The 19,836-nt window shown below is 38.6% G+C and overlaps 2 protein-coding genes across 2 annotated transcripts in view; one reads left to right on the top strand and one right to left on the bottom strand.

The window, feature by feature from the left end:
* Window positions 1-2,218, top strand: part of adamts13 (ADAM metallopeptidase with thrombospondin type 1 motif, 13) — a 41,332-nt gene extending 39,114 nt beyond the window's left edge. Inside the window, exon 31 of the mRNA XM_049485873.1 lies at window positions 603-2,218. Coding sequence (XP_049341830.1) covers window positions 603-776 — 174 coding nt within the window. The 3' untranslated portion in view covers window positions 777-2,218. The remainder of the gene's footprint in view (window positions 1-602) is intronic.
* Window positions 1,014-19,191, bottom strand: zgc:154046 (Carnitine O-acetyltransferase-like). Its single transcript, XM_007260158.4, has 14 exons — window positions 19,058-19,191; window positions 16,075-16,353; window positions 15,848-15,966; window positions 13,768-13,821; window positions 13,505-13,670; window positions 11,248-11,422; window positions 10,925-11,103; window positions 9,896-9,996; window positions 6,175-6,294; window positions 5,350-5,472; window positions 4,052-4,187; window positions 2,661-2,723; window positions 2,412-2,549; window positions 1,014-1,823 (listed from the first exon to the last, which is right to left on the bottom strand). Exons 1-14 carry the CDS (start codon window positions 19,082-19,084, stop codon window positions 1,608-1,610), a joined length of 1,896 nt encoding a protein of 631 aa, XP_007260220.3. The 5' UTR covers window positions 19,085-19,191; the 3' UTR covers window positions 1,014-1,607.
* Between the last annotated feature and the right edge of the window lie 645 nt (window positions 19,192-19,836).

Below are 19,836 nucleotides of genomic sequence, written 5' to 3'. Positions count from 1 at the left end.
AACATACTGTGTTAAAACGAGCTATGTGGGACAAACCGTTAATATCGCCCTGGTTTACTGGGTTCCTCAGTGTACAGCTGTTGGGCAGCATAGCCTTAGTGCAAATCTGGAAATCTAAGCTTACAGTAAATGAACAGAAGTCCCTTACTCACCCAAATAAACAGTTTTCAGGAGAGAAATCTGTGTAGATTAACATCCAGCGCTCATTTGTCTGCCTGTCTGAAATGTTTTTTTTTAAGAACTAAAGTTTTGTTTACTTAAACTAGCTTAGATTTACAGATCTTGTAACTCCTTCCATTACAATAATCCTTACCTTATGTGGTACATTGTAGCATTTGCAATTACCAGACTTCCAGCTAAAGTGACATAAATTGCAGGTGCCCAAAAAAGACCCTCAAATATTTTTTAAGTGATGCACTGTAAAAACAAACAAATAATATATTAGGTTCCATTTGCTCTTTTGTGTGTATTTTTACAGATTGAGGGACTGTAGTCACCACTAATTAAGAAAGTATTAGTTAAATTTAGTGACAATGGCATTACTGATGTTTATAATGACTTTCTATTGAAAAGCCACTGTGTGCCTGTTTTTGATTTTCCAGATGCGGGATGTGGACGCTGTAAAAACCACAGTCTTTAAAGGGACGCAGCTTTTCCAGTGGAGTTCTACAGGAAGCAGAGCTGAAGTGGAGTTCCACGGGGAATACCAGCACAAGAAGGGAACGTTCAGAGCAGAGTATTCCTATGTGAAGCCAGAGGAAGCTAAACTCATCTAACTTCCATGTAAAAGCAACTCAAAAACTTGTTTAAAAGGCACATTTGCATGTTTAACATCTGCTAAGCGCAAACAACAGCATAAACACAAAGACATACAGTATGAAGGCCATTGTGCACATATTCTATTGTGGACCCATAGTAATGTTCATTCACAATTAGCAATATTAGCATTATCAGTTGATGAAGTACTATACTTCTTTAAAATGTGGACTGTCCGATTTAAAAATACAAACAAATAGAAAAACAACAGAAACCTGATTTTATTATACATTTTCACTTCATTCACAAGAAAACTAGAAGTTTATGGCTTTCTTTCTTCTTTCTCTAACATCTTGTAAAATCATGTTCTTTGTTTAGGCTTTACAGCTTATGTGCACTGTGTTCGAATATATATATATTTATCTCAATAAATATGTAGTTATAGGTATACAACAGGCCTTTAAAGAAGACTAAGTGCTAAAATCTTGAGTAGAACAGAGAAACACAAATGTGCAGTTCTACAGCAAACCTCTGCACACAAATCAGTAAACAGAAATATTAAGTATCAGCACAACAACAAAAAACACATACTTGTAGACCGTCTCAAATGTTCTGTTCATGACATTTTCCACCACTGTTCTGAAACTGTTGTGCGACAAACATTTCAGTAATGGTGACTTGCTCAAAGAAATAAGGGACTGAGAGCTGTCAGTTGTAGTGCATACACATTGTGGCAGATGATCCACGCGGGAACAGTAAATATTACCATCAGGCAGTGTGGGTTTTCTTCCATAGCCTGTCTGGCTTTTACCCAGGTCTAGTCGGCCTGTTCCTTTCTCCAGGACAAAATCTCACTCGCTGGGTTGAGGCACCTGTTCCAGGAGAGCCTTCATGTCAAGCAGTGCATCCGAGAGGGATCTAGCTAGATTGTTTGCGTTGGTTTCCTCACAGCTGTTGAAGGCCGTCACAGCAACATTTATGTGGTCGTCCATTGGATTGTAGCAGACCCCATAACCATCCGGCACCATAGGCCCGATAGACATAACACAGTCTGTCTTTGATCCAACCTGGCAAAGACATCATTGCAGTTTCTTGTAAAATATCACATTATCAATCATTATCAAAAACATAGTTGCATTAAGAAGGATCAATAAATGATTAAAGGTCTCATTCCATTGTTTTTTCATTCATTTTAACATGTGTAATTGTGGTCGCTAGCATGACTGAATGCCATGTGAGCTGTTTTTTGTGAAAAAAAAAAACTGCTTCAATGATCCAGTATAATTAGTCCGGTGGAGGAGGGGTGTGTGGGGGAGACGATAGGATTTTGGCTCTTGCTCATGAATATACATACATACAAAGATATCGCCTCTGATTGGCTAATAGCAATGTGACACCAGGAGGCAGCAATATGGGAAACAGTTAGAAACGTTTTAAAATAAAGACATTTTTACACTAATAACAGTCTTTGCAATGTCATATGTTACTTTACAACATGTGTAATGCCCTGCTAAGTGCAGTTCAGCCACTGACCTAGCCTTAGAGTCCATCAGAGATCCTATGTAAAACTAGTTACTTACACAGAAGTGGGTAGTCCAGGTTTTTAATAAAGGCAGTTTGCAAGATGTTAATAGGTGCAGTACATTTGCACGTACCATACTGGTGAAAAGGTTGAAATGCATGGCCACAGCATAGGAGGTGTCCATGAAAATTTCTGGCAGAGAAGTGAGGTCCTCAATGCCCTGCATCTTCAGCCCCAGCAGATGTCTGTCTATAGCTTGCCCATGGATGGCCTGGTGGAATATGGAATAAGTATGGGGACAGAAATTGAAACCACCATCTTTGTGTGTCCAATATGTGTATCCAAGAAGGAAATAAGATTTAATCTATTATAAGACTCCTACCATGTGCGTGTACGTTCTATGAGCAGTGATGGCCTTCTCCAGCAGTGCAAGTTTCTCTGAGTTCTGTCAAGAAACAAATGTTAAAACACTGGTTCAAATGCCCAGGCATACTCAAATATGGAGGGGGTGCAAAAAGTGCCATGTATAATGGCAAAAATAAGACCAAGTTCCCTACTGGGTGCCCTTCCTGTGGGAAAAAAATGGTGATTGAGTGCCTTTTAGGGGGACCCTTTTAAAATAAATAATAGTTATGTATCCTCTAGATAAGAACTTCCCATCTATGGATGCCCTTCTGCCGTATTAAACAGTGGCGATATGAAGTGACTACTATGCTAATTCTACCAGAGAGTGTCCCAAAGGACGTCCTTACCAGCAAATAAAATGACATATGTTGATGTATATGGTTCTCCTAAATGCAATTTGGTGCCCTATAGGTGACCTCACAATGGGATTAACTTTGATGGTACACAGTTAAAAATATGTTTTCAGCACAAGTCCCATGTGGTGCAAGAAGTGCCCCTTTATTTTATTTACTTTATTTTATTACTGCAAATTGCCTCATTCTGTCACTGTAAAAATGTGCATATTTTCTAAACAATCTAAGCAATTTTATATGTCAGTAGATATCTGACATAAAATTATGCTCTGGAAAAAAAAATTTGCTCTGAAAAAAATAAGAGATCACTTCATTATCTGAATCAGTTTTTCTGATTTTGCTATATATAGGTTTATGTTTGAGTAAAATGAACATTGTTGTTTTATTCTATAAATTACAGACAGATACAAATATTCTCATTTAGTGCATGTATTTGCAGAAAATGACAAATGGCTGAAATAACAAAAAAGATGCAGAGCTTAAATAATGCAAAGAAAACAAGTATATATTCATAAAGTTTTCAGAAATCAATACTTGGTGGAATAACCCTGTTTTTTAATCACAGTTTATGCATCTTGGCATGTTCCCCTCCACCAGTCTTACACACTGCTTTTGGATAAGTTTCTGTCACTCCTGGTGCAACAATTCAAGTAGTTCAGCTTGGTTTGATGGCTTGTGATCAGGTTTTCAATTTAATAAAATCAAAGAAACTCCAAATTTTTAAGTGGTCTTTTTTTTTCAGAGCTGTATGTAGCATATATACATAGTACACAGAAATTACAAAAGAAGGATAAGATATAATGATACATATAAAATACAATACAATGTAAAGCATAAAAGTAGTCTATTAGTCAGTGTGTAATGGAGGTAGTGCAGTTAAACACAGTAAAACAGCAATGAACACCAGTTGATGTGCATATTGATAAGATGACTTATATCAGCCTTACAGACAGTGCAAGGCCGCAATTAAATAATAATTTAGCAGTGCAAATTCGCAAAGATGACTTTGCCTGACCTGTTTGTCCTTGTTGTCCATAGCTTGTACAAACTTGAGCGACTCTGTGGACGTTGTACGGATGGCCTCAGTTCTGCCCAGTTTGAACATGCGCAGGGAAGCGCTCTCATATGTAGGACAGCACATGTTGTAAATCCTAAAACCAGAGAAAAACATATTAACAAGGAAGTAGCCCTGAACTGTAAAGCAGTAAATTATTTGTAAGTGATATGATGTGGACTGTGTTCAAGAAACCTTTTAAAACTTCCATAGAATTACTGAGGTTTCCTTTTTTTCACGGCTATAGCTCAAAAAACTTTGTAATTCTAATATAGCAACTTTAAAAAGAAGGCAAAAAAGTCAGTATTAGCTTGTATTAGTATTAGTATGAAGCATTTCTATAGGCATAATTATCATGAAATCATTATCATAGAAAACAGGAGGACCAGTGAGTTTTTAGGCTTTCCCGGTCACGACATCACGTTCAGTAGCTCCTCCATTTCCACTCGCTGTTGTGTTTACGTGGATCTCCGTGCAAACGCGTAATTAAAACGCATGGGTACAGCTAAGCTAAGTAAACAAAACTGTAATTCCTAAAAAAAAGAAAATTTCTTTTAAAGACAAACGAGCCCTGAATGTTAATCTACACAGATTTCTCTTCTGAAAAGTGTTTTTGGAGTGAGTAAAGCGCTTCTGTTTATTTACAGTAAGCTTAAGATTAGCAGATTTCCACTAAGGCTAGTCGTGGTTGGCTATGTCGTGGCCGCCCGACATCGCTTTACTAGGGAACCCTGACTATATCGGACTACAGACCGATATCCTCACCTCTGAACGCCAAAATAACTAGGGCTTAGTGCGGTTAGCAGATAAAGCTAATACTGCTGCACTCTCGAGTGCTGGAGAACTAACCTGAAACTTCTGTACAACACTGTACTTAGGTGGAGTGGCTTTACTGCTACTTAATAACTGAATGGTAAAGTTTAGGCACACCAGATTAAAAGGTGCACCAATGAAGTTTATGCGCGTCTAGTTTGAAGCGTAAAAGGAAACCTGGACATACAAACATGTCTTGGCAGATTAACCACATCTCGGATATATAGAAAACTACATACCTTTCTATACCAAATTAAGGCTTATCTAAGCATGATAAAGCCGTGAAAATATGCAACTAGGAATGCATGGAAACTTGAACCTACAAATCAAGACATGCAAGAACAGGCCTTCCTGATTCTACCTGCTGCCAATGCTCATGAACCGCTGAAAATGTATCATCAGTATGTTGCTATTTACAGCACACAGTGCCCTGGGTCCTACCATACCTGTAGTACGCCAGCTGCAGAGCCATCTGGATAAAGGCATCTGTATTCATTTTACAAGACTTGAGGTATTTCCTCCCGTAGTGAGAGAAATTCAGCACTCGAACATCCAGGTCGTGGACCATTCTGCAGAGCAGGAGGACTCCAGTTACAACAATCAATCATTTATCAGGACATAAATGCAACAAAGGGGAGTTTCAAATTCAAATCTGTCTCATTCTGCCTCACTAGCATTCTTGTTTTGTATACAGTATCCAGTAGAAGTCAAGAGTTATTACTCTATAACATTTTGCTATTAAATCTATACAGATACCATTTTCTGAATCAGTTTCTCTGATTTTGCTATTTGTAGGTATATGTTTAAGTAAAATGAACATTGTTGTTTACTCTAAGGACTAAGCTAAGGACAACATAATAAAATACAATTTAAAATATTGTCATTTGGAGCATTTATTTGCAGAAAATGAGAAATGACTAAAATAATAAAAAAGATAAATACTGCAAAGAAAGCATGTTCACTTTAGCTTGGTTTGATGGTAATAATAAATTGAGGTTTTCAATTTGGTAAAATCAAAGAGACTCAGAATTTTTAAATGGTCTCTTATTTTTTTCAGAGCTGTATATAATATATACATATTGAGTTTTAAAGTGAACTACATTTACATTAAACTGTGTGCTATTTCTTTGTCAATAAATGAAACAAAATGGCCATTACACACAACAATGAATTCAGATTTAGAATCTATACCTCTAATAAAGTTGATAAAGTTACTCAATATAGAACAATTATTAACTATTACTTAAATAGTTTATATAAAATATACTTACATATTCATGTTTTGTTTGGCTTTCTCAATGTCCTTTTTGACTTCAGGAGTTATGTTGAAGCGCAGTTTCAGAGGCATGGGCAGTGGAATCATAGGAGCTCGCACCATCTCAGTTTTCTTCCTGATGTGAAGAGTTAAAGACATTAGTCACAACGTTTTACAGTAGAAATACTTGTTAAATAACTCTCACCAAGTTCTGAGTCAGTGAGTCTGTTTACATGTACTCTAAAAAACCTTTAGATATTGGAATAGTAAACAGCACACTCTGATTTCTTAGATCAGGGCAAGGTCTAGAAATCAGATTAAGATATACAGTGTTGGGAAGTAACGGATTACATGTAACGGCGTTACGTAATCAGATTACAAATTATAAGTAACTGTAATCCGTTACAGTTACTGCTTCAATAAATGGTAATCAGATTACAGTTACTCTGCTAAAATTAAAGGATTACATTGCGGTACTTTCCTATTTTTGCTCTTCCAACACTGACAAAACGCAAATAACATTTTGCGGTGAAATCGCTCTGATATGAAAGGGAACTGTCTGCCCCTCGTCCCATCTCGCTGCACACACACACACACAGGGAGGAGGGGCAGACAGCGGCTCCGCACACACAACGAGACGAAATTAACTGACATTTTGGTCAACAAATAAAAACGAGACGAAAATGTTTGGCAGGGACGAAATCCAATCAGAACTGATTTAGTTCTGTGAAAGGTAGGGACCAGTTAGGAAGAGATCCAATCACTGCTACTTTAGCGAAGGTGGAGATCATCCAATCAGTACCCGCCTCTCCTGCAGTAGCGCCGCGCGCTGAGTTACAAACCCGGGAATTAAACTGTCGTTACGGAGCTCGACTGGAAGTTAACTCGACAGTGTTCAGCAGGAAGAGAGAGAGAGGAGAGGCGATATATTTCTCCTTTGACGTCGCGAAAAACAAGATAATGTGTAAACCGTGTGGAGCGACTCCATCTCCGGTAAAAACACCACTAATCTTTCAGCTTCTGAGTCCCACAGATCTCCATGCAGATATCCGCGTTTTAATACTGATGCTATTTCATGAGCTGATAGTGTGTTTAACTCGGCAGTGCACTAAAACACAGAACTGATACAGAACCCTAACTCATTAAGATCAGATCATCTGCTTAGTCTCACACTGGGAAAGATATAGCTAGTGTTAAAGCAGGAACAGCTCAGAAAGGAACTCAATAATATAACCAAAATAAAACAATAAAATAAGTGAATCTATGAACCCAAAAGTCTGTGTACAGTTCCTTACAGCACTTTCTCATAAGTTTCTCACTTTAACTCATGAAGTCTCTCAGTACATCCTGAGAGCATCTCTACAGGACAGTGTGTGAAGGTGTGTTTTTGATCTCATTTATAGAATGTAGCTCCAGTAGGTGTGCTGGGTTACTGCTGGAGATAAAACTAGATCCTTTAAAAGTTTTTGCATCTACAGCTCTGTTCAAACTATAATTTAACTATTCAGTTGTTTTATGACCTGATTTCTAGAGCAAAATTTTAAATGTAAAATATATATAGTCACACACCTATAATAATAATATACATTAAATCATATATAAATATATTTCACATTCAAACATTAACAATATTACTCAAGTGGTTATTAAACGTTTCATTCCGTATACGTGTATAGTTAATAATTCAAGGGAACTGATGAAAAAGCATTTACATTTACACCCTTTACATTTTAGTCGACTAAATTTACTGTAATTTTAGTAGACTATATTCTTATGACATTAAGTCGACTAAAACTAAGTTGACTAAATTACTGAATTGTGACTAAAACTAAACGCTATTTTCGTCACAAGACTATAACTAAGACTAAATCATAATTTGTTGTCAAAATTAACACTGGTGGCAAACCTGCAAATAGATAGCTTACAGTTGTTGTTACATTGTTTATTTTTAAATGGTTTTATCATCAATTTATAGAAGGGTTTCATAAAATTGTTTGATGAAATGGTTTCATAAGTATTTTTATAGAGTGATTGAAAAGGCTGTTTTATTTGTTTATCTATTTGTTAACTGGAAAGAAAAATAAAATAATAATATGCAATATGTGGTTGCTACATTCATTCAGGCTTAAAAAAACGACAATATTGTAAGTAATCCAAAGTAATCAGATTACGTTACTCACTTGAAGTAATGTAACTGATTACGTTACAAATTACATTTTGAGTGATGTAATCAGTAATCTGTGAGGGATTACATTTTAAAAGTAACCTTCCCAACACTGAAGATATATTAAGGACTAAATAATCTTTAACTTTTAGCTGATGTATGTTTTAGTTGTTTATGGTCTAATTCACATAAGCTCTGGGTTTTCCCATTATTATTTAGCCCAGTTCTACAAAAGGGTGAAAAAAGTATTGACAAATATTTTTCAGAAATCATAATTATTAAGTTAATATAAATACACTACCATATTTTTTTGCACTATAAGCCACACTTAAAATCCTTTACTTGTCCCAAAAATCTTCAGTGTGCCTTATAATCCAGTGCCAGTCAGGTTGTAAGGAGCAGTAAAGCCACTCTGATGAAGTGCAGCAATATACAGGTGTTTCAGTTTAGCCCGAGGCACCAAGACGGGATATTAGCATTAGCTGCTAATCGCGCTAAGCCCTATCTCTTTTGCTGTTCAGAGGTTAGTATTAGCCTGTAGTGCTGGAGCAACATTAGCATTAACTGCTAGCCTAGCTATGCGCTAGCTCTGTCGCTGTTGTGAGCATTAGCCTGTAGCCTGCCTGATTACCGTTTAAAAATGCACTTTAGTAGTTAATTTGAGTAGGTTAACATCCAGCGCTCATTTGACTTTAAAAGTAAATGCTTTTTTAAGAATTACACCCCCTTTCCTTACTAGTGTAACATATTTCGACTTATAATCAGGTCCGCCTCCTAGAGCAAAAAATGGAAAATATCAAAACAATGCCATTCTCAAAAATCAAAGAAGACTGATTTTCGGTTCCATAAAGAGCCATGTTTGTAATAGTTATGTGTGAGTGAAGAACCTTTGTAGCAAGATAAGTTATTTAGATCTATGAAAAGTTCTACACACTTACTATTAAAATGTTCTTAGCAATAGAATGATTCTTAGATGTTCCCACAGAGCACTCTCTCTTCATATTAAGATGCTCTTAATGCTTAATGCAGTTGACCATAGAATAATAGACTACACTATTAATTTTAATGTGTAACAGAATGAAAGAAAATATGGAGACTAAGTAGAAAAAAGCAATAAACTGTACAAAATTCAAAGACACAAATAGAAATGAACAGACCATGTCAAAATAAAAGTAACAAAACCAAACAGTGTGTTTCAGAATAAAAGTCACTAGTACCACCAAACAAAGAGGCTGTGTCAAATTAAAAGTCACTAATATAAAGGAAGCAGTACCACAAAATACTTTCAAAGTGAAAGCTAAAATTTCTGTCTGACATTTGTCACCCTTTATTTTAAAGCTAGTGTAAGCTGTAGTGTCATCATGTCATATCTGTTGTTGCATTTGTAAACATTTTCATGCAGGCTGCACTAAACTAGATAACCCACATCACCACTATGCTTTTCTTTCATCTTTTATTTTGTCATCAGAACAAAAAACTTTAACTGAGCATTTGGACATGTTTCAAAATCATATTGTCTCACACACACACACAAATAAACACATTTATACACACAAAATGAGCAGATACTTACATGTACGCCACCACATGGTCCACAAGGTACACAATGGGAGGTCCCTCAGCTGGGGCGTGTTCATAGGTCAGACCACATGATCCGTCCTCTCCCACTATAAACTGTAATTGGAAAAAAGACGCAAACAATAAAATAAAGACAGAAATTTGTTCTCAGATCAATTCAGTGGAAGATGCCTAAGAAAGACTGGGTGGTTAAAATAAATCTGAACTAAAGGACCAACTTAGCCACCTTAAAACAATACAGTTACTGATCAAAGATCCATGTTTTTGTGAAAAAGTGCTCAGGTGATCTGGTATAATGGTGCTTTATTCCTGTGGAGGATTTCGGCTCTTCCTCATGAAAATCTATACATGGAAACATATTACCTCTGATTGGCTAACAGCACTGTGAGGCAACAGTAAGAAACATTTTAAAATAAAGACATTTTTACACTAATGTCTTTATTTTACCCTGCAAAGCACAGTTCAGCCACTGACCTAGTCTTAGAGTCTCTGTAAAACGTGAAATCCACTGGAGAGCATGTGTAAACCTATAGTTACAACCAAAGGTAGGTAGTCCAGGTCCAGAAAGTATTTATTTTACTTTTAACTAGTGTAAACAGAACTGTTTTAAACATACACCTATGTCAATTGTACTTTGATGGTGGTGTTGCATAGACAAATTCTAACCATTTGTTTCTTAGCTAGCTTTTACAGGAACAAACTGCCATGCTGTTTCTAGTGTTGTTAGCTCCTGTCTGAAGAGACCTGCCTGGGGGGGGGGGGTCCAGAGCCAAGGTGGGCGAGGCCATTAAAAATTAATTCACGAGTTGACGTTTACACTGTGCTTTTCCTGATCGACTCATTTTTCTGAATATTTTCTTTTACTAGCTACGGCAGACAATGAAGGTTAAGGAAGAGTTTCATGTGCAGCATCATATACAACTAAGAGAGACCTATTGTATTTCACATAGAACAAGAAAAGGTGGATTTTAAGCTTAAAGCAAGGTCTGTTTTACCCCTGCCATATGTGGGTTCTAGGACTGACCTGCAGTGTTTTATCAAACCAGCGGTTTCCACTGTTCCAGCGACTCCCTCCGCCATGCAGCATCTGCGCCGCTACCTTACTGAAGTAAATGTCATCCGACACTCGCGGCATGGGAGCATCTAGACACACTAAGAAGATACTCTTCTGGATCATCCGCACTGACTCCTTATTCGTCTTGTCTATAATACATACAAAAAAGACACAAAGACACTTGTCATTATTTACTCATAGGTTTCTACTGTCAAGTCACAGCTACCAAGAATAGAATCACATGCCAACGTAAAACAAAATAACCTAGGTACAGCAGTATTGGCGTAGATCACCTTTTATGAGGTTGTTGTAGGCCTTGCCCCAGGTGTTCCGGTGGTTGGAAGTGAGGATGCCAATTGGCTCTTTATTGGTCTGTAAGGAAGAGTTCCAGATCTTCTCCAACTGCACATAGATCTGATCCACTGTCAGTGGGGAGCCATCACTGTTGTATACATCCAGGACAAAAAACTTTAAAGAAAAAAAAAGGTTAGAGGTTATAAAAACAAGAAATAGAACCATAATAACAGTGGTTAAAATTCAGTTAGCTGGGCTCTAAATGGTTCAGTGGGCTAAGCACTGCCACTATGATCAGGAGATCGCCGGTTCGAATCCTGTTCATTTAGCTTGCCATCGGCTACCGGAGCCCTGAGAGAGCACAATTGGCCTTGCTCTCTCCCCACATCACTACAAAGGAAGATGTCTGCAGTATGAGGCGTTTGTGAGCTGATGCACTGGAACTGAGTTGCTGCGCTTTCCTCCAAACTTGCTGGCTACTTGGCAATGCTTCATCAGCAGCAGTTTAGAAAGAGGCGGTTGCTGCCTTTACATGTATCAGAGGAGGCATGTGCTAGTTGTCACCTTCTGGGGTTACGGCATTACTAGTAATAGAGAGAGTCCCAATGAGTGGGTTGGGTAATTTGTCATGTAAACTGAGGAGAAAATGGGGAAAAAATTAAAAATAAAATTATATAAAAAAAAAAAGTTAGCTGCTATAGTTCTGCGTTCAGGCTTTTTTCAGTGTAAAGAAGACCTTATAAAATGACAGTTGGGTCCGTGGATTCTGAGGCACATAGTGTGCAAAGGTCACCAACTTTCTGCAGAGTCAATCTGTACAGACATCTAAACTTTATGTGGACTTCAGATAAGCTCAAGATCAGTGCGCAGAGAGCTTCATGGAATGGGTTTCCATGGCCAAGCACCTCCATCCCAGCATTACACGACAAAATGCAATGCAAAACACATCATGCTTCTCAGTCTGGCAATCTGATGGTTGAGTTTGGTTTTGGCAGTTGCCAGGAGAACTGTACTTGTGTGACTGCATTGTGTAAGTTCATGTAAGTTTGGTGGAGAAGGAATAACGGTGTGGGACTATTTTTAATCCCCTAGTTCCAGTGAAAGGACATCTTAATGCTTTAGCATAACAAGATATGCTGGACAAGTTTATGCTCGCAACTTTGTAGGAAGAGTTTGGGGCTGGCCCCTTCCTGCTATAATACAAAAATATTAGGGCAAAGACACTGAGCCAGGTGTTTTCATCCAACATCAGTATCTAATAAGGCTGCAATGATTAGTCAATATAATCGATAATATCGATTATAAAAATTTGTCGACTCTAAATATTTGTTGTCGACTAATTATTATCAATCAATAGCACAACACAAATTCCTGGGGACAAACAACACAATGTTATAGACAGATAACACTCAACTCGACCTGCGTATAGTCCAATTACAGCATATTTCAGATTTTCCTCACTAAATATCAGCACCTTCCTCATTCAAATATAAATGTTCTGGACATTTGAAGGGCATTTAAATCCCATATTCAGCTGTTTCTAACATTTTGAACCAATAGTGAAAGCTAGAAACAAGAGCCATACCCACAGCAAGCAGAAATAATCGCTTACTAATCGATTAATCAGAAAAAAAAAATCGCCAGACTACTAAAAAAACATTAGTTGTAGCCCTAGTATCTGACCACAAATGCACTTCTGGAAGAATGGGAAAAAATTCCCATAAACTCAATCCTAAATCACAACATAACACTGATGAGATCATTTGTGGTGGAGCTTTACGTTAGTACAAACTAAGCACATACTAGCTTTCACCCTCCCACCATTTGTAGTATACGAATACTGTTGATAAGAGTTGCCACGAATAGCAACCCATCCAAACTCTAGAAAGTCTGATGTCCGACAGCAGTCAGGTTAAAATATGAAGGCCTTGTAGTGAGCACTGCAATCCTGTCTTTGCTGTGGAACGATAAACTGACCCAATTGCTGACGTGATAGTTGTGGGAGTCATCATTCAGTCACCCCTAGTGGCGATACGAGGGACAATAACAGCTTATTGATATGTGCACACATGAGTTGCCTCTGATAGCAGGGCTTCTGGATAGCATTTTTCAGCAGGATAATGTTTGTCTATAAACTGCAAGGATTTCCCAGGAATGTCTTCACCAGATTACAACACTTCCTTGGCTTTCACTGCAAGAGTTCTCTGCTGTGTTCTTATTGAGGGGACCAAGATCAATAATTTAAATGATGCTTACCTGAAAGTTGTGCACTATAGTGATGTGGGTTGGAGACGTCTTTCCAATGCCATAGTTCACCACAGTGTCTTTCTTGGGCCCTGGCAGTCGACAAGATGACAGCACTTGGTAATACTGGTCCATACATAAAGGCTTTCCTCCTAGGTACTCAACAGGCAGTGTTTCACTGCAAAAGAGGATTATGCAAATTAATGGTCATTATTAAACCTTACAACAACAACTGCGACTTTAACTTTTCAGATTAACAAATACTTAGGACTCACTTGTCAATCATTCTTTTGAAGTCCAAAACCCCAGCAATCAGTTTGGCAGCAAACCTATACAGATTGAAGATCAGTGTCAAGAGAGATCAGTTTCTTTAAAATCCACTTGTTCTTGTTCTTTGTGAAATATAATAGGCCTAACTGAGTTGTATATGCATGCGGCACATGAAACTCTTCCTCAACCTCCATTGTCTGCAGTAGCTAGTAAAAGAAAACAATCAGAAAAACAAGCTCATAAGGAAAAACATCTGTGTCTACGTCAACCCGTGAATTAGTATTTTAGAATTTTGCGTTTAGAGACTCTAAGACTAGGCCAGTGGCTGAACTGCTGTTAGCAGGGAATTACACAAGCTGTAAAGTAACATATAACATTGCAGAGACTGTTATAAATGTAAAAACTGTTGTCCGTCTCGCTGCTTTCTGGTTTCGCAATGCTGTTAGCCAATCAGAGGTGATATGTTTGCATGTATGAATATTCATGAGCAAGAGCCGAAATCCCCCCACTAACTCCCCCCCACCCACTCCTCCACCAGACTAAAGCACTGTTATACTGGATCAGTGGAACACTGATCACCTATTTTCACAAAAAACAGCTCACATGGCATTCATTTACACTAGAGACCACAACTAGATGAATGAAATGAATGAAAAAACGGTGGATTGACACCTTTAAACTGTGGTCTTTAAAATCTTCAAAAGGACCCTCCCTGTATTTTGATTGCCATAAAGGAAAATCAGTAGCACCCAAAGGGTTAAACACCCAACCCCCCTTCACCCCCCCCAACCCTTTACTGTTGCTTTTGGCTGTACACACAACTTCCTGTGTGTAAACAACACAGCCCCAAAGGACAAGGTACATGAACACATTTAGGGACAAGTGTAAATGGGGAACATAGTTGTCACTGCTGTTTAAAGCACTTGTCGAGTTTGACACAGATCTTAACCATGGATCATTCGGCAAAAGCTGCAATGTGTTGCAAACTGATCTTAAAATAGCAATAGGAGAAGTCTATGTAAAGGTCAACCTGCAGCTTAAAGTCCCAAATCTCAGTATCAGAATCAGCATCTCTGTTTCAGCAGTACAGCTGAATTCTACTACATTCTACTACATTGATATTACTACAAAAGAATGCTTGATGTCTTACTGGAATGATGGTCAGGTAATACAGTATATTACACTTCAGCTTTTCAAATATGCAGTTACTTAACCTGTCATATCCTTGTATATCCCTGTCATTTCCCTTCTGTGCTCGTATTTCTCTCTGTGTTTGTTTACCTTTTCCCTCCGTGCCTGTGTCATTCCCCACATTGTCCTGTGTTTATCTCTGTGTCTCTGTCCCAGTCCCGTGTTCCTCCACGTGCACATGCATCTATAGCTTCACCCCCTCGTTACCTGTCCCCAGGTGTTTCCTGTTTCGTCCATGTGTATAAATAGTCCCTTCTTTTTGTTTGGTTTATTATTTGTTTTCTTTGTTTTATAATAAAAACCTCGCATTTGCATCTGCTCTCAGCGTCCTCTCCTTGGTCCACACCTGACACAACCAGTAAGCTTACGTTCTCTTATCTTTTTTTGGCTAGAGAATACTGCCCTTTCAAACACAAAAGCTATAAAAAATACAGCGCTATAGGCACCTTTTGAGTACTCAAGTTAGAATTGAATAGTGTTGGAACTTAGTATTGGCAGATACTTAAAAATCTGGTAATGTATCAGAAAGAAAAAATAGTATCCACAGCCTCTATTCTGACCTACCTTGATCCGCTAAATTCTATTTTTAGGTCTACTCTGTTATAAATTACTCTGTTTAATTCCATTCTTATTTTTAAACTATACACTATTCTATTGTACTCTATTCTAAACTGTATACTAAATTCTATTCAATTATATATGCTTAACTATACTGTGAGCTAGTTGCTTCAACTCCTTTCTCTCACTCTACTCTATCCTTCTCTACCTTTCATCAATCTACTCTATCCTATCCTTTAACAGAAATATGTTATATAACTCTTTATTACACTCACTTATACTTTAATCTGCTTTGACAGTATTATGTCTCTGAAATTTCATCATTAGAGTGTTTACCTCATCTGTCCCTGGCGGTCTTGGAAATGCATCGGGGGTAAGACCACCCCAGGGCTGGTATACGCAGCGACTGGCATACGAGAGTCCAGGTAGGCTGACTGCATCCACCACTCAGAAAGCTGCATCAGGCAAAAAGAGTTTGGCACAGTGTTAGAAAAGTAAGGACAGCAGAAACTCTCTGTCTCTCTCTGTTATACTCTATTGTGTATGTGTGTACCTATACATACCCAGTTCTCAGTTTTGCGGGCTCTTCGCTCCAGCCCCCTCTGCAGCCTTTCTCCCACCCCGCCGCTTCGGAGGAACTCGGCCATGAGCTCACGGGTGTGCTCCATCTCCTCCTCACTGATCAGCGGCTCCAGCATGGCGAGGTAGCGGTCACATGTCTGTTTGAGTGGCGGGACAGGGAGTTTGGGCAGGCCATCTTGGTGAGCAATGGAGCGACTGGATAGCTGGAGCGCCACCACCGGCCTCACCAGGCGACAGGGCACCCCTACTCCTGCCCTGCACTGGAAATATTTAAGAAAAAAATGTTTCCATAATTATTATTTTTTTATGTAATAGAAGCATTACATCACATTGTGTGTAAATACACATTCATAAGTTATGAGTAATATACTTATTACTAATGAGGGCCACTTATAATGTACAGTCCTAGTCAAATGTTTCTTTATTTCTTTATTTTCTACAATGTAGGTTAATATTAAAGGACACATATAGAATTACATAGTGAACAAAAAAGTGTTTGGCCTCCACAATCCTCTGACCTAAATTCAACTGAGATGGATTATTTAAGATGAGCAGGAGCACAGCATGAAGGAAAATCAGCAATTATTTTTTAGCACCTCCAGGAACTCATAAAGAAGAGGTGTGTCTGTATATTTAGGTTAATTTACATCGAAAGTTCGTAGTTCATATTGCCTTAGAACAGGCTTTTTTATGTGCTGCTATTATATAAAACATCTGTGTTCTGATTGGCTACTGTATTTTTCAGGCGCACCGGATTATAAGGCGCACTATCATTTAAGGTCTTTTGTCTGGTCTATTCTATCTATCATACAGAAGGCGCACTGGATTATAAGGCACATTACGCACACTAGTAAGAATGCATTCTTGAAGTGAACAAGGGCGTCACCAAGTTTCCCTTCTAATTCAACAGGTCTCCTTGCTGGGGGCACTTAAGTAAGCAAAAAAAAGTAATTCTTAAAAAAAAAAGAAATTCAAGTCAAACAAGCGCTGGATGTTAATCTACACAGATTTCTCTCCTGAAAACTGTTTATTTGTGTGAGTAAAGTGCTTCTGTTTATTTACAGTAAGCTTAGAATTCCAGTATTTTGTCCAAGGGTGAGCGCTAGTCACGGTTAGCAAGTACTTTGCCAGGCCCGTCTATCAGCGCTAGCCAGCCCAGTAGCCAGTGTTAACAATGCTAGTCAGCCAAAGTTAGCAGTGCTAGCCAGCCACAGTTAGTGCCTGTAAATGCCACCTGATAGCGGTAGACTGAGGAACCTTGAGTGTTCCAGTAACCCAGGGCGCTATCAGCTAGCAGTTCTTCTCATCTTGCTTGTTTTATACGGTAGAAGTGCAGACTACAGTCCTATATACTCACCTCTGAATGGTGAAAGAGCAAACACTGTGGTTAGCGACTAATGCTAATACTGCTCCAGCCTTGGTGCTGGAGAAACTCCACTGAAACTCCTTAATAACGCTGGACTTAAGAGAAGTGTATTTAATGCTCCTTGCAACCTGACTGATATAATTCATACATAAGGCACACCGGATTATATAACACATTATTGATTTTTGGAAAAATTATAAGATTTAGTAGTGCGCCTTATAGTCCGAAAAATATGTTCCCTTTTATACTATAACATGTCTTAACACAGAACTATGTCAAATGTTTCAGCTCTGCAGACATAATTTTTTATTATTTTGAACTCCAGTAATAAACCTTTTAAACATGCTTGTCTTGTATCTCCAGGTTCAGCTCGCTAACCACTCAGCTCACAGTGCTTTACAGTGCAAAACCTGTTTTCTCTAGATAAACTAAAATATACAGGCCCGCTTTCTTTGCTTTTTTAGTACTGGTATAATACATTATTCTACTTTCCAAAATTAATCAAGAAATACTCAGAACACGTAGTTCATTATTTTTTTATTATTATTATTAAGTTTTTAGCTCCCTCTAGTGTTTAATAGTAATTAACTGATATAGCTGCTTCTGACTCCCAGTCGCTGATTGGGTCAGATGTCTAGCATGCCAAATATTTGCCAGGCATCTGCGACTCGTTGCCGATCAGTCGGCGACGAGTCGGCAAGCGTCTTTCAGTAGTTCACACTACAGGACTGAGCGAGCGCAGAAAGATCCCCCATTTACCTCCGAGCAGATTTTTTGACTGTGATCAACGGAAAACTATCTGCGACTGAAAAACGGGACTAAAATTGTGTAGTGTGAATCTGAACCTGATCAAGACCAAATTCAAACAAATTAATTGAACATACACTGTGCTGATCAAGAGATTAACCAGCCAGCAGAGGGCATGAATGGCCAGCTTTAACCAATTTAACAATTAAAGACCAGCTTTGATCATCAGAATCCAACAAACAGCGAAAAGTGGTCTTGATCTGGATTTTCAGCAGAGCTTTTACATTGTTTTCTATGATAGAATAGAAACCCCACAGGCCTGGTGTGCTGCAGTGTTCAGTAGCTGAGAACTGGCTGGTCCAGCTTTTGTTTTGATTCTCTCTGCCAGGCTGCCTCACGCCTTTCAGCTCGTAATGTGAGACTGACTACAGCTCAGACCCAAACTCTTGTCATGCTCGGGTCAGATCTGCCTCAGCTCACTTTAGAAAGGTCATTCCACAGTTCAGCACTGTCCATTCTCACACCTGAGTATTATTATTACAGCTGACACCTTCAGAACAAACAGGTTAAGATATGTTTTTTTAATGTTTGCGAACCTACTCACACAAACAGACCAGCTAACTGCGTTTCCCTCTCTACAGAATAACTAACACTGAGTATAAACAGCTTCTGTAGGTTAACTCTCACACAGATCACACAATAACAGACTTTAAAGCTGCAGACGCTGAACAGTCCAGTTGCTCTGAAGGGTGGAGCAGGGGTGGAGCAGGGAGTGAACCCCTAACCCGCTCCGGTCAGCAGTCAGCAGGTCTCGGCACTAATTAAAGCTCACAGCGCTAACGTGGACTCACCGCCGCTCTCGCCACGACACACAGCATGATCTCAGGCGGTCAGTCCGGCCGCTTCTCCCGGCTGGTCGTGGCTATAAAGTCCCCCTGACATTCTGCGCTCCAAGGACGAGCAGGGAAAAGTTTCTGTTAAAGTTTTCCGCACTACTGCGCCCCTCTCCGGCCAAGACCCGCTATTACACCCGCGCTATTTATAGCCCTCTTCCCCCACAGCAATAATAGAGTAATTGTAAACACAAGGGTTTGAGTTACCTCTGTGTATCAGCTGCAGTACCCTTATTTTACATGAGTGTGTTAACTTTGTATAAGTGTTTTAACTAACAATGGCATAAATAATATACAGCCGTGGAAAAACAATTAGACCACTTCAGTTTCTCTGATTTTGCTAATTATAGGTATATGTTTGAGAACATTGAACACTGTTGTTTAATTCTATAAATTACGGCAACATTTCTCCCAAATTTCAAATAAAAATGATGGGATTGAGAGGAACCACCCGGTTCTTGTACAGAACTATGTGTGTGTGTGATTTTAAGTGGGAGTGAGTACGTGTTGTTTCTCTGTCCAGGACAATCCATCTGGCTGTAAACCAGCTATGATTATTTACAGTATAATTTCAAACACATTTACGAAAGAAGGCCAAATCAAAGCCTAATCCAGGTCTTCAGCTTGTTCAACTTCTGACGGTTCCATTAAAGCCTGTGATAAATAAATCTGCCCCCATTTTTAAATACAACTTGTCCTCATATATCTCTCTCTCTGGTCTTGCAGGATAACCAGGC

Source organism: Astyanax mexicanus, chromosome 12 (genome assembly GCF_023375975.1).
Source record: "Astyanax mexicanus isolate ESR-SI-001 chromosome 12, AstMex3_surface, whole genome shotgun sequence".
NCBI lineage: Eukaryota > Metazoa > Chordata > Actinopteri > Characiformes > Acestrorhamphidae > Astyanax > Astyanax mexicanus.
The sequence above is the reverse complement of the archived record's forward strand: the minus strand, read 5'-3'. Positions and strand labels throughout refer to the sequence as shown.

What these genes read in the sequence shown, in the direction of transcription:
- zgc:154046 (XM_007260158.4), bottom strand. Translation starts at nt 19,084, where the DNA reads ATGCTGTGTGTCGTGGCGAGAGCGGCG. An exon ending in GACCGCCAGGGACAGATGAG is followed by an intron (nt 13,822 to 15,847) that starts GTAAACACTCTA and finishes CAATCTGTATAG; the next exon opens with GTTTGCTGCCAAACTGATTG. An exon ending in TGGACAACAAGGACAAACAG is followed by an intron (nt 2,724 to 4,051) that starts GTCAGGCAAAGT and finishes GTTTCTTGACAG; the next exon opens with AACTCAGAGAAACTTGCACT.